General features: G+C 48.3%; 4 protein-coding genes across 5 annotated transcripts; 2 read left to right on the plus strand and 2 right to left on the minus strand.

Moving 5' to 3' along the window:
* Positions 1 to 253: 253 nt before the first annotated feature.
* LOC108082542 (uncharacterized) lies at positions 254 to 4046 on the minus strand. Its single transcript, XM_017177979.2, has 3 exons — positions 3922 to 4046; positions 1392 to 3482; positions 254 to 1328 (listed from the first exon to the last, which is right to left on the minus strand). The coding sequence occupies exons 1-3, from the start codon at positions 3958 to 3960 to the stop codon at positions 297 to 299; spliced, it is 3162 nt and encodes a 1053-aa protein (XP_017033468.1). The 5' UTR covers positions 3961 to 4046; the 3' UTR covers positions 254 to 296.
* On the plus strand, positions 3592 to 11762 carry LOC108082544 (major facilitator superfamily domain-containing protein 6). 2 transcript variants are annotated; one of them, XM_017177982.3, is made up of 4 exons: positions 3592 to 4175; positions 8820 to 9047; positions 9320 to 9465; positions 9521 to 11762. In XM_017177982.3, exons 2-4 carry the CDS (start codon positions 8987 to 8989, stop codon positions 10931 to 10933), a joined length of 1620 nt encoding a protein of 539 aa, XP_017033471.1. In that variant the 5' UTR covers positions 3592 to 4175; positions 8820 to 8986; the 3' UTR covers positions 10934 to 11762. The 2 variants fall into 2 exon arrangements, with proteins under 2 accessions (XP_017033471.1, XP_017033472.1); XM_017177983.3 differs by lacking the exon at positions 3592 to 4175 and adding an exon at positions 8055 to 8136.
* Positions 4237 to 7663, minus strand: Tsf3 (Transferrin 3). The gene is made up of 4 exons (XM_017177981.3): positions 7484 to 7663; positions 6157 to 6524; positions 5791 to 6093; positions 4237 to 5731 (listed from the first exon to the last, which is right to left on the minus strand). Exons 1-4 carry the CDS (start codon positions 7578 to 7580, stop codon positions 4346 to 4348), a joined length of 2154 nt encoding a protein of 717 aa, XP_017033470.1. The 5' UTR covers positions 7581 to 7663; the 3' UTR covers positions 4237 to 4345.
* A 179-nt stretch (positions 11763 to 11941) lies between the features above and the next one.
* Positions 11942 to 12544, plus strand: LOC108082382 (lysozyme P). The gene has a single exon (XM_017177723.2). It carries the CDS (start codon positions 12050 to 12052, stop codon positions 12515 to 12517), a length of 468 nt encoding a protein of 155 aa, XP_017033212.1. The 5' UTR covers positions 11942 to 12049; the 3' UTR covers positions 12518 to 12544.
* The last annotated feature ends 167 nt before the right edge of the window (positions 12545 to 12711 follow it).

A 12711-nucleotide genomic window follows, 5' to 3' on the forward strand; every position in this document is an offset into this window, starting at 1 on the left:
AAATACTCCGACAGAACTACTATTTAAGTCCTTTTAATATCTTTTAGAAAACCTCAAGAAATTGAAATGAACTTTAAAGAAAATTAAAATATTAAATTCAATTGAAAAACAATCGCTTTTCCTAAAAAAACTACCTTTAAATCTTTATAAAATACATATAAATATTAAATTAATTTGAAAACTTTCCAATTAATTTCCTGAAATATTTCCAGTTCATTCATTTCGTCTTTATTGCTTGCAAAAATCAGTTTAACATATATTAGCTCATATAAATAATTATAAAATAATTAACAAAACTAGTGATCAAGTGGCTGCATTAGCACCTGGCCAGCAGTGTCCAGGATGAGCAGGTGTTGCTCATTGCCAGAGCTGCGAGCGCTCGCTATATCCGTCACTTTCAGGCGCCTCTCCGTCGGCTGTTCACCACTAGCCAACAGCTCCCTGTCCCGGTAGAAGTCGTAGGTACGCACCGCGCCATTGGCCAAAGCCGAGAGTCGCCAGCCGTCGCTGGAGAGAATCAGAGCCTGGACAAGATGCTGACGCAGCCCGCTGCCGCTCAAGAGTAACTGCTGGTCAAAGACCCGCATTTCGTAGGAGCGCCTGGGTCGCTCAATTAGCTCCAAAGCTGTATTCGGTCTGGCATCGTAGCTGCTGCCCTCTAAGGGGTCCACCTGCTGGTCAAAGGACCGCCGTTCGTTGAGTATTATGTTCTGAATGGCACACGATTTGCCCGTGTCCGGATCGGGCTCAGCTGTGGCTGGCGGGTGACCTGTCATTGGTCTTTGGTATCCTTTCTGGCGCTGCCTTTGCCGCTGATTACAGTTGAGTATCATCACGGAGCCATTGGACAGGCCAACGGCCACATAGCTCTCGTTGGAGAGCACACACAGTGAGGTGGGAAAGAGGAACCTGCTCTCGTTCACGGCAATTCTGGTGAAACGCTCCGGCTTCAGGCTCCGAGTGCAGCAAAGCAAAAAGTTCCGGTTGGTGCAGACGTAGATAAGATCGCTCCCGGTATCAATGCTGGTGAAGCGCATGCCCTGCAATCCCTGTCCCTGCAGGGCAGTGGTCAGCGTCTGAGTCTCGTTCAGCTCCCGCAGCAGATCGTCGCTGTAGATGTTGCCCTGAAAAAGGCTCTTGGTTTTCTCATAAGCACTCGTATTGCTCTTCAGGAGGCGTCGTTCCAAGTAGCTCCTCAGATCACAGCTGGCGCTTTGAAGGAGCTTAACCCGTGCCCAAGGTGAGCTGAACTCGTTGGTATTACTAGATGAGGCGCCCTCGACCAGAGTCCACATGGTCAGCAGGCCAGAGTCATTGAGAGCGGCGAACTGGAAAGGTTTTTAAGAGGAATTAGTCTCTTAAGGAGGATGATGGAGGTCTTAGAATCCCACCTGCACTTCCTTAAATGGTGTTCCCGCTGTGGTCATGCCTCCTCCACTCTTTGTTTGAGATCTAAAGCTGCGCACATCCACCACGGCTCCCAAGTCCATGGCAGCCGTCACCTCCTGCAACTGATTTAACTGCTCCAGCATGGGCACCACCGACTGAGTGGCTGCAAAGTGGGTCAAGTGGCCATCTAACTTGGAGCAGTAGCTGTGCGTTTCGCGCAGATCCCACATGGCCACACTGCCATCTCGGAGTCCGGCCACCACGATGTCCGGAGCTTCGCTGCAGAGCGCCACGCGGCTTACCTCTGCCCAGGTTGAGAGCAGCCGTAACGGCTGGCCGGGATTGGTCAGAGACCAAACCATCAACAGGCTGGCAAAGTCCTCGCTGTACACATTGCTCTCCTGCGGGCATTCGTGTACGGTGACCACCAGTTGTCCGTTGCCAGCAGAGCTTCCAAAAATGCGACGCACAGGAAGGGCATTCAGGAGTCCGGTTTGGAGGGGTACATTCCTGGCACTGCTAGTGTGGTTCTGGTTCTTGGTGCCCTCCAACACCCGACCCATCAGACGGGCGGCTTTGTGCACGAACGCATTAAGTCGCTCCAGATCCGTGGTCTTGGCCAATCTCCGACTCTGCTGCTGCTGAGAGCGTACTTGCTCCATGCGATGCAGTCGCTCTAAACAGGCGAGACTCTCTTCGTACTCATCTCTAGGCTGGGTTTTCAGGGTCTCCATCTCAGTCTCTGCATCGCCACTGCAGCTAAGCACCAACTGACCGCCGTAGTGCGGCGGATGCTGTGTCCAGCTGCTGCGCGTGTGCACCTGCAGCGTCTGGCATTCGCCGTCCATGTGGGGCGACTCCGTCTGCGTGGCCAGCTGGCAGGCATTCAGCTTGCCGTAGCTCTGCATAAAGCCCTCGTAGCTCAGGGGCTTCATCTCGAACAGGTGGTAGTTGAGCTGGTCGAAGCGCAGCTTGGCCATCAGCTCCTCGCCACGGCGACTGATCACGGGATGGGACACGAAGCCGGAGTAGCCACCGTAGTAGGTATTGCTGCCGCACTCTCCTCCACTCTGAGGCTTCTCCACTCCTCCATTCGTGCTGATGCCGGAGTCCAGTTGGTCTGAGTTGGCCATGGAGTTGGTATCGAAGCTGTCATAGTGGTGTTGCTGCTGCTGCTGCAGGGGATTCCTTCGCAGGTGCATCTCGTAGTGGCCGGAGTCTAGCTTGCGCTCTTGATCTTTTTCGCGCTGGATCACGGTGATGGGGTTTTGAGTGGGTTCGGTGTCTTCCTCCTCCACTTCTGACTCGTCCTCCTCCTCCTCTGGCTTCTCTTCCGGCTCCTCATCATCTGCCTCCGATGAAGGTAGCTCCTCTTTATCACCCCGTTCTTCCTCATCTTCTTCGGGGGTGCTGGCATCTGTCTCGAAATCCGACTCGTAGGACTCAAAATCATCGGAATAGTGATCAGACTCCTGCTCGGTCTTTTTCTCTTCCTCAAATTTGACTTCAAAGGCCACAGGTTGCTTGAGAGGCTCTGGTTCTGGCGGCTTCTCCACCTCGCTCCGCTGCTTGGCCGATTCTCGTTTGAGAACCACCACTTCCTCCGGCTGCAGGGTGCGCGTGAAGGTGCGGGTTCTAGCCGGAGCAGGTGGGGACTCTTCGCCAGCTGGCTCTGCCTGTTTTGCCTGCTCTCTGCGCTTTTGCGGTGGCGAGGCCACTGTGACACTGTGGTAAGTGTCCAGAACTGCATTGGGCTTGGATTTGGAGACAGGGGGTTTGGTCTTGGAGGGCTTTGAGGGCGGGTTGCTTGTCGTGGGTGTAAGCCGGCTGCTAGCACGCAATGCTCCGGGGGATGGAGTGGTCCTTTTGCTTAGGGGTTCCCTTGCTTCCTTGATTCTTGCAGTGTTTACCGGCTTTTTGCTGGTTGAAGGCTGGGCTGTTGCTGCGGTTTTCCTTGCAATTTTTTCACCTTCGAGGCTTTCCGGTTGCCTGACCAGTGACCTTCGCTCCTTTGATTCCCTGGCTGTTGTGGTCGCTGGGCCACTTGTTGCCGGTGATTTTGTGGCTTTCCTGGGCAATAATTCACTTCGGGCCTGTAATTTAAATGGAATTTTGAAATCATAACGGATTTCTATGATTTTGCAGCACTGATTAACAGCACTGATCAACACTGGCCGCCTAATCCAAACAAAAGAATTTTCTCTGTGTGTTGCGATCGGTTCGTTTATTGGTTTTAATTGAACGCTATAATATATATTGCTGCTTTAATAAAATGCTGGTGCGGGCTCTAATTCGCAGTAACGCTTATCTGGCTGTTATCGTGGGGAATACAACTAAAAACCGGAGTTTGTGGCAGTTTAAAAAGATAAAGTGAAGCGGTGCTGCTGCTCCGTTTGTTGTGTCTTTGTGAAGTGCTAATTAAACTGCAAAAAAGTGAAATCGCTGGCTGCGTACTAATCAATGGAAGCCCAAGATCTTTATGTGCTTTCAAATCCAGCTTTTGGGTGATTTTCGGTGCCGCGCTTGGCTTACGTTCGGTTTGCTGCTGGTTCGCGTAGCATTTTTCGACATTTTATTGGCCAAAACTACTCTATAAATTGCTTAATTTAATGCCGGAATGCCACGTTAATTTAATCAATTGTAATGCTGCTGCTCAGTTGTGACATTTTTCCTTGTTTTCCTGTTTCCTTGGCAACGTCACATAGCAACAACAAAGGCGCAGGAATAACAAAATCAGCTGATTGGCAGCCAGTGCTGGAAAGCGCTATCATGCCGCAAAGCAACTGGTAGGTATTTTATGAAATCGATTATCTGTCATCGTTCATCAAATTCAAAATGAAGCGCCAACTTGGTGATACAGCCCTGGTTGAAGCTACGTTTTATTCTTAACTTAAATTTAGCGTAATATCACAATAAATAAGATTAGATTTGAGCTCGGTTGAGTTGGGCCTAATCACTAGGCGAATCGCGACCACAGCGTTCCCAGGAAACAAAACAGCAAGGTCATCAACGCACTCTCATGGCCATACTTTGTGGCTCCACTTTCCTCAATGTTTTTGTAGTACTGCGTTGTGGCATACCGATCGTAAATGTGCTCCATTACTCGCTTGGCGTTATCCCGGTGTAGCTCCTGCCGGCCCAGCAGTCCATCGGTGGTATCCCGGAACAGGATATTGGTCCTGTTATCGAAGACACCGTAGAGCGTGAACGGACGCGTCTCGCTCTTGTATTTCCGGCCAAACAGTTGATCCATGTCCCGCAGCGAGTTGTAGATCTCGTTGTGCCGCGTCACCGAAGAATTGTGCGTCATCAAATGGCCACGAGTGGTCCAGTGCAGGTAGCAGTACTCGAAGCTGGAGCGCTTTTCGACGCCTCCGTAGGGGCACAGGACGCGGAAGGCCTTGTGGTTGTTGCGCATTACCCAGTCGGCGGTGAGATTCCCACTCACATACTTCTTGTACACATCAGAGCTGAGGAAGGCCACCTCTCCACCCTCGGCTAAGCAGCGCAAGGCGCCCTCGTCGCCCTGGTAGTGCAGCGGACACTGTCGGCCCTGATGCGGATGCCACAAGCAGGAGTCGCGGTGGAAGTAGGAGTGCAGCGAATGCACCTTACCAGTGGCATTCACTATGGTCTCCTGGACAGCTAGATGAGCAGCTCCTTCGTAGGAGGGCAAGCAGGCCCGTTTCCCGCGGAGATCCTTAAAGCTCTCCACCTTGGCATCCTTGTGAACCAAGGCAATGGTCACATACCGATTGTGCATGCCCTCGGCAAACTCGTACAGCAGTGGCACCAGGTGGTAGTCCCTCTGAGCCTTCACACGCATGTCTTGATCCACCACGACCACATCTGTGCCCTTGAACTTGGTGTTGTCCAGGCACTGCTCCAATTCCATGGTGCGCACACACTGAATGTTTGGCTGGACGCCATAGACCTGGGAGGCTTCCTGCAGCCAGGAGCACTTGACGTGCTCAATGATGGAGGTCGTGCAGACGACGATAGAACGCGGTGGATTGCATTCCGGGAAGCTGTACGCCGACTGGAAGGCTGTGGCCTGGTCTAAGTAGTCATCAATCGATATCACATTGTCCAGCGGCACCGTGAAGATATGGTACGTCTCCAGCAGGCTAAGCAGCGCATTCTGCCAGCTGTCCGGCTCGTCGTGGGTCAATCCGGTGACCAGTCGCTGAATTTGGGCAGCGTGGGTGCGACGGGCGGCCACCACGGGCCAGGGCTTTGCTACCCAAACACAAGGCTGTGTGGCGTTCATGGGTTGAAGATGCCCATCAGGACAGAGGTAGCTGTATTCCGAGGGATTGGCCTGAGCCGAAATGCCAGAAAACTGCGGGAATAAAGGGTTCCTCAAGGCTCACTCTCTCAGAGATTCCTCTTGTCGCTTACCCCAAAATGACTGCGAACATCGTCGAGACGTGCCCAGGCCACATTACCACCGCCGCTGGTCAGGCAATATAGAGCTCCTCGTCGTCCCCAGTGCTTGTCGGTCTGGTCGCAGCTGGTGGGATCGTAGCACATTTCGCAGAGCGAGGGATATCGCCTCTTAAGGATACGATCCTGCTTAGGATCCGGCACCCAGGGACCAGCCTTGCAGCTGGGCCCAAAGAACCTTGAGGTGGAGGCAATTCGATCCTCGGTGACGGTCAGCTCAGGATCGCAAGTCCTGGAGACCATGGCGGCCTCAAAGTACTGTCGGAAAGCCAAGAACCAGGATTAATATCAAACCAATAAACTACTCTTTGGATAACTTACATTAGCAAGGACCTCCGTCCAGTGATTGCCTAATCCATAGCCGGGATGACACAACTTGGCATGGCGGAGATCATGAACGGTGTGAATATTGGCCTGGTTATCCACCACGGCCACAATTTCGTACTCAAAGTTGGACTCGTGCGAACGCAGCTCGCTGGCCACCAGGATTTCAACGCTGGCCCATCGGGCCGCCACCAGATCCTCGGAGGTGAGAACGCCAAAGTGGGCCGTGCCCTTGTGGATGCGACGCACGCAATCCAGCCGGTCTACGCCGATGACGCACTCGATGTTGCTCTTTGCCTCCAGCTGCGGGCAGAACTTGGGGGTTTTCCGATAAATGCCGCGCGATTCCACCACGCAAACCCGTACTAAGGAAGAGGAGGAGGAGATAGAGAGGGAGGAGCAAATGAATACATTAAGTTTGGTCACCAATTTAAGTATATAGTGAGCCGCTAAGAAACCTGTTTCCAGACAGGCGGCATTAATTATGATTATTTTTATTTTAGGTAGCTTTTTAAAGGCTGCAGTTTTCGGAAAAAGCTTTTATCATGGGTTTTTTACTTGTGATTTTTTTCTCTTAAATTAAAAATTCCCCTCAGGTGGGAAACCTTAAAGCCGAGCTTGGGCTGCATTCGCAGAATTGGCGCAGAGTCAAGGCAGTTTCTCCCTGCGCCTGGCTGCCTTTTGGGCAGTGGAGCACACGCAAGCTTCAAGGTTGGGACTGGTTTTTTTGAGGTGTGAAACTGTTTCTCTCCTCTATCTAGCGGTCGAGTGGAGTGGCCAAGGTCAGCTGCTGCTGCTGGTGCTCTCCCGCAGTGCATTTGGGATTGAAAGTGAATAATGATGGCTTGAGTTTTTTGTGGATTTTTAATTGCAGTCTGTGATGAGGCAGGAAGTTTTAAAATATAAGAAATGTGTAGCTTGGGGAACTATTTATTTTTTTTATGGGGCCTAAGCTTTTTAAATTAATACTAAACTTTGAATACTTCTTAAAGATCAGCGTTCCTGAAAAAGTATCAATTAAGCCTCTGGTGTTACAATTTGTATTTTTAAACTGTAGGAAATTCATCATATTATTAATCATATTCTATATTTAATAGATTTATGATTTACTTCTCCCTATATAACACATTCACTTTAAATTATTCCTTGCTTGATTACACTTGTCATTTCGTTTTTAATAAGCGAGTAATTGAGGAGCTACACACACCAGCACTAGCACACTTATCACTCATGTAAATTAATTTAACAACAAATTTATTTATATTTAAACCCAATAACCGCCCCCCTTTTTTGGTGGCGATAATCGATCTTGTTTCCCACTTACATTTGCCATCGTCTGGGGGTGCCACAGCCACACACAACAGAGACACTGATAAGGACGAGGCCAACAGCCCCACCAAAATCGGTGTGAGCCAATGCATTCTTGATTGCGTCAACCCGCGAGAGATTGAGACCGGATTAAGTCGAGAGGTTGAGCTTGTAAACCGAACCTAGCGCTTTGGAAGATCGGCGGCGACTGAAAGCCAGCCCTCTCCGCTGTCAGCGAGTAAAACTCGATCCGAGCGATGCGAGCCCAAGCTGCAGAACGAGATCGCGAGTAAACAGGGGAATAATAATCAACTACGCACAGCTGATGAGTCAGGCGGGGTTTTTGGATAGCCAACTGATTGATTAGCACCTGTCTGTGGGGAGTGCCGTACCCGGGGAATACCTGGTCTAAGAAAGAGCCTCTCCTTAGCTTTCTACCTGAACTTGAATCCCGCCTAATCTGGCTTTTATCAATCCGTCTCCTATGTAGTGCCATATGATTGACCGATTCCTTATCGGCACAGGCACAAACAGAGCAGACACACTTATCAGTTTCCACACAAACTGCAAGCCGTTGGAGCAGCAATTTCTTCAGTCGCTGGCCGCCACTCTCCGCGTTCGAAGGTTTCCCTCCTCCTCTGGGATCTTCGTGAAAAATCAGCAGTACTTGTGGGTGTTAAGCTTTCATTGTTTCCGAGATTATTAATTAAACTACTATATAAACAAATCTATATAGACAATGTAAAGTTTAGTCTGTGCCATTGTTTTCAGCAACTTAACACGGTTAAGTCAAGTATTACTAGGGCTTCCTCGTTGTTAAGCCCGATTGTATCTGAGAAATCCCATCAAAATTGAGATTTCTACGCTTGTAATTTTGTGCTTGACTAATGATATATGTTCGAAAAGTTTGGCTAATTATAATGTTAGGTTTGGCAACACAAATCGTAAATTTATGTGTGCCAAGTTTACTTACCTGTAAACCTGTTTTTTAAATCCGTAATTCATATATAAAGTCAAGTTCAATTGAGGCCTTACATCACAGGCAATAACTAATTGAGTTGGAGATCTTCGCATGGCAAATGAAATGCCCCAAAGGCATATTTATTATGGCAGGCCCTAAAAACAAAACTTCTTTATCGCCTTTTCCGTGAGCTTTAATAATTTAAGGTGTCGCAGATAAGATTTGTGGGTGCCTTAAGACTTATGCTCTCTGCTCTTATCTCTTTGAACTTTTATGCTAACGATTATGGCCCTTCTATATAGTCTGGCTCTTATCGGTTGCCGTGAGAGACACAGATTAGATATTCCTTAAACTTTTTCTTATTTACATCCATATTGCCGGCTATTTACAGACTCTACCCCGACCACGTCGAACGGCGAACGCCTATTATGATCTTATCTAGGTGGAGCACCTTCTGGCCATAACTGTGATACTTTGTGTCACCGTTTGGGACACAACAGTGCTTATTCTATAATTAACAACAGACTGGACAATAATTAATTCATTAATTAATTAGCGATGGGACGACTCAACAAGCGTTTGCTGCCCATCAAGGCGCACTTCTTCTTTTTCATGGCAGGTGAGTTTTGGAAATAGATTCCAGGTATCCACAAATAGAATGAAATTCATGGAACTCTGACTCTGATGTCAATCACTTCTTGGTATAGTACTTCTTATCGTATATAACTCTCTTATCTGGTGGCATTATCGGAACTTAAAAAAAAGAAATCCTGATGCAATAATTATATACGATTAGGAAAAACACAATTAGTAGGATTATTATTGATAAAATCCTATCAAACTTGAATCAAAATCCTTTAAATCTAGAATTATTTATTAATTTTGATTTAGCCATGGGACCCATATTGCCTCAACTGGCGGTAATAGGCAAGCAAATCGGTATTCCTCCAGACGTAATGGGCTATATCATGGCCATCTTGCCCATATTATATGTTTTAGCCAAACCCCTTGTGGGTTTCCTTGTGGATTATTTTACGGTAAGAAAAGGACATTTCAATTTATAATATAATAATTTAACGTCTTTGTTTACAGAGCCTGCGCAAATTCATCTTCATCTCGCTGATCCTGATCATGACCCTGGCCTATGGCGGCTTCATCTTTCTGCCTGGAAACTCACATTTCATCCCCCTGGAGGAGGGCAGTGCCCAGTGGAATGTTACTCTACTGTCTGACCTACATGAATGCAGCCCTATGATCTACTCCTCGAAAGCATTTTGCCAGACGGTTCACGAGGCGGATTGCAGTGAGGGAGAGAATCGATATGCAACCATGATTGTGGCCACCCAGGCGGGGCTGAATCTCAGTGAAAATCTGCGCCATGGCAACGTAAGCTATCATATGTGCCTCGCATCATCTGCTGAGTACAGTCCCTCAGGATTGAGTGCATCTTGTGAGCTGCAGCATGTGGGTTCCTGCATCTATGGCGCTGGCAAGTTCTGGCTTTTTGTATTCCTGCTGTTCGTCGGAACCATTGGCTTCAATGTGATCAACTCCATATCTGATGCCTGCTGCTTTGACCTCCTTGGCGAGGCGGAGCAGGACAAGTACGGGGCCCAGCGTGTATGGGGCACCATTGGCTTTGGAGTCACTGCCCTCCTGGCTGGCGTTGTGGTCAATTGGTGGACCTCGGATGCGGTCAAGAGTCTGACCCCGGCCTTGATAATCATGGGTGTGTTTAGCCTTCTGGATTTGTTTAGTGTGTCCAAGTTGAAGCTTCCGAAACTGGGCGGCTCCGAGACCATTTGGAGCGATGTCTGGCAGCTGGTACGCCAGCCACCTATTCTCGTCTTCCTGCTGTTCGCCACCATGGCCGGAATCATTGACTCCTTCATCATTTACTTCATGTTCTGGCACCTGGAGCAGGTGGCCGAGGCTACGGGTTATATGGATCAGATCAAGTTAATCGAGGGACTGGTGGTGGCCGCCGAGTGCCTGGCCGGCGAGGTGCCCTTCTTCTTCTACAGTGGCAAGATCATCAAGAAGCTGGGCTACGTTCACTGCATGAGCATGTGCTTTTTCTTCTATGCAGTGCGTCTGTCGCTGATCTCCTGGATCCCGAATCCCTGGTATCTCGTCGGCGTGGAGCTCTTCTTTCAGGGCATCACCTACGCCCTCTGCTACACCTGCATCGTGGCATATGCCTCGGCGGTGGCGCCCCCGGGTACTTCGGCCACAGTTCAGGGGCTGATGGCCGGCATGGATGATGGCCTCGGCTTCTCCATTGGCTCTTTGGTCGGTGGCCTGATGTTCAAGAGTCTGGGAGGACGGGAAAGTTTCAAATACTTTGCCATTGCCGCCCTGTGCACCTGCGTGGCTCACATTGTGGTGCGTCCTACCTCCAGGAAGCGGCAGTTTCTGCCCAAACAAGGCTATCAACCGCCCGCGGAACAGGATATTAAGTATACGCCGCCGCTGCCTGACCAAGAAATGCAGAACCTACGTTGACCCAGAACCTGAAATTAAGTAAATAGTTTTAAGAGCGATTTGTTGCCTATTTTTGTACGCCTCTTTTAGAGAAAAAGACAACGAGATGTCCAAAAGTTGAACGACTTTTCGGTCGGTTGATTGTTCCATTGTTGGAGCGCACACACGCGATCTCAAGTGCGCCAGCCCCCTTCCAGCTGTCAATATAAATGGTTATATATGCTTATATAATACCTGAGAGCACAAAAGAACCCATTGAAAGTGAAACTGGGGCCAGGCGGCAGATGATGCCCCCACCGCTCGCTTAAATGGCGCGCGATTCCCACTCCATATATTAACAAAACTGGCCGGATCGATGGGCCTGCTTGCTCCATGATCGAGAATCGAAAGTCGATTCGACACTAATATGCAAGGTTGAGGTGTATTATCATATTTTTAAAACTTTTTTGATAATTTTCTAGAACCTTTTATAGTTTTTTTTTTATAGTGAAAAGAATAAAGTAACTATTAAGTCAAGTGCCATATTTATAAAATACCTGGTTAGTAATTTTTCCAATGAAAATGTGTTGCATACTCAGAGATTTATTATAAGAGGCCTGGTTTTAATTTCTAAAAAAAATGTTTGCATACTTTAAAGACTATTTAAAAAAAGATTCTTGTATGTAGTAGCCACTCTACCCATTTAAGCACTCAAATAAATTATCTTTATAGTCTGTTCTTCTTTTATTAAATTCAGACCATACAAGTCCATGTTTCATTTCATTGAAATGTTAATTAAGGAGCTAAGAGGTTTGGCATATTATTAAGTGCAAAAATAAACAGCAAACTTACCAGTTTTGTTTTAATTATATATCAGAAAATATTATATACATTATGGGGAATCTTTCTTTGCTAGAAGTTAACAGTTGATAAAGAAAGGCTTAGTTTAAAGCTTCTTTCTAATTTCAAAGCTCAGTTTAAACGTTTCGCAAACCATTCCCCAACCTTGCTCACTAGTGTTCTCATAATTTATGCTCAAGTGTGGGCCACACTTCACAGCTGTCCCAAGTAAGAGTGCTTGTAAAAATTAGATTGGCCCAAAGCCAGGCTATAAAAGCCACGGCTCCCCAATTAAAGCCGCGTATTGTGTGACCGAAGATGCGACCGTTTCCACTGCAGCCGTTGGTTCTCCTTCTATCCTTGTTCTTATCGCCTTTACCGGCGAGAGCCCGTCAGGTGGGCAGATGCAGCTTGGCCAGGCAACTCTATCGCTATGGTATGCCTTATAATGAGCTGCCCGACTGGCTGTGCCTCGTCGAGGGCGAGAGCTCCTTCAACACCAAGGCCATCAATCCCGCGAATGCGGATGGATCCGTCGACTGGGGTCTGTTCCAGATCAACGATCGGTATTGGTGCAAGCCCGCGGACGGTCGCCCCTCCACGGATCTCTGTAGGCTCCCCTGCCGCCTGCTTTTGAGCGACGACATCAGATATTCCATTGCCTGCGCCAAGTACATCAGGAAGCAGCAAGGATTCTCCGCCTGGGTGGCCTGGAACAATCGCTGCCAGGGTGTGAAGCCCAATGTGAGCCACTGCTTCAGGAGGAGGTACAGGAACTCGGGCTAGGAGGCACTTGGCCGGTCACAAAATAAATTACCTATATTAGGCAAGAAAAATGTGTTTTAATTTGAGTGGTGGTTTAAATTCAATTATTTATTCATTTGTGTAATTTACCTGGTTCCTACATAATTGCTACAGGTGTCTTTTCGATAACAATAACGTTAACCATTCAAACTACGCGCCTTGTATCGTCAGTCTGA

The sequence above is a fragment of the Drosophila kikkawai genome, chromosome 2R (assembly GCF_030179895.1).
Source record: "Drosophila kikkawai strain 14028-0561.14 chromosome 2R, DkikHiC1v2, whole genome shotgun sequence".
Taxonomy (NCBI): Eukaryota; Metazoa; Arthropoda; class Insecta; order Diptera; family Drosophilidae; genus Drosophila; species Drosophila kikkawai.

Excerpts from the sequence above, each read along its gene's own strand:
- LOC108082382 (XM_017177723.2), top strand. The coding sequence starts at position 12,050 with ATGCGACCGTTTCCACTGCAGCCGTTGGTTCTCCTTCTATCCTTGTTC.
- LOC108082544 (XM_017177982.3), top strand. The coding sequence starts at position 8,987 with ATGGGACGACTCAACAAGCGTTTGCTGCCCATCAAGGCGCACTTCTTC. Across the intron at positions 9,048-9,319 it reads CTTCTTCTTTTTCATGGCAG|CCATGGGACCCATATTGCCT; the intron begins GTGAGTTTTGGA and ends ATTTTGATTTAG. Across the intron at positions 9,466-9,520 it reads TCCTTGTGGATTATTTTACG|AGCCTGCGCAAATTCATCTT; the intron begins GTAAGAAAAGGA and ends CTTTGTTTACAG.
- LOC108082542 (XM_017177979.2), bottom strand. The coding sequence starts at position 3,960 with ATGTCGAAAAATGCTACGCGAACCAGCAGCAAACCGAAC. Across the intron at positions 3,483-3,921 it reads GAACCAGCAGCAAACCGAAC|GCCCGAAGTGAATTATTGCC; the intron begins GTAAGCCAAGCG and ends TTTAAATTACAG. Across the intron at positions 1,329-1,391 it reads CACCATTTAAGGAAGTGCAG|TTCGCCGCTCTCAATGACTC; the intron begins GTGGGATTCTAA and ends AAACCTTTCCAG.
- Tsf3 (XM_017177981.3), bottom strand. The coding sequence starts at position 7,580 with ATGCATTGGCTCACACCGATTTTGGTGGGGCTGTTGGCCTCGTCCTTA. Across the intron at positions 6,094-6,156 it reads GGACGGAGGTCCTTGCTAAT|TACTTTGAGGCCGCCATGGT; the intron begins GTAAGTTATCCA and ends GCTTTCCGACAG. Across the intron at positions 5,732-5,790 it reads ATGTTCGCAGTCATTTTGGG|TTTTCTGGCATTTCGGCTCA; the intron begins GTAAGCGACAAG and ends TTATTCCCGCAG.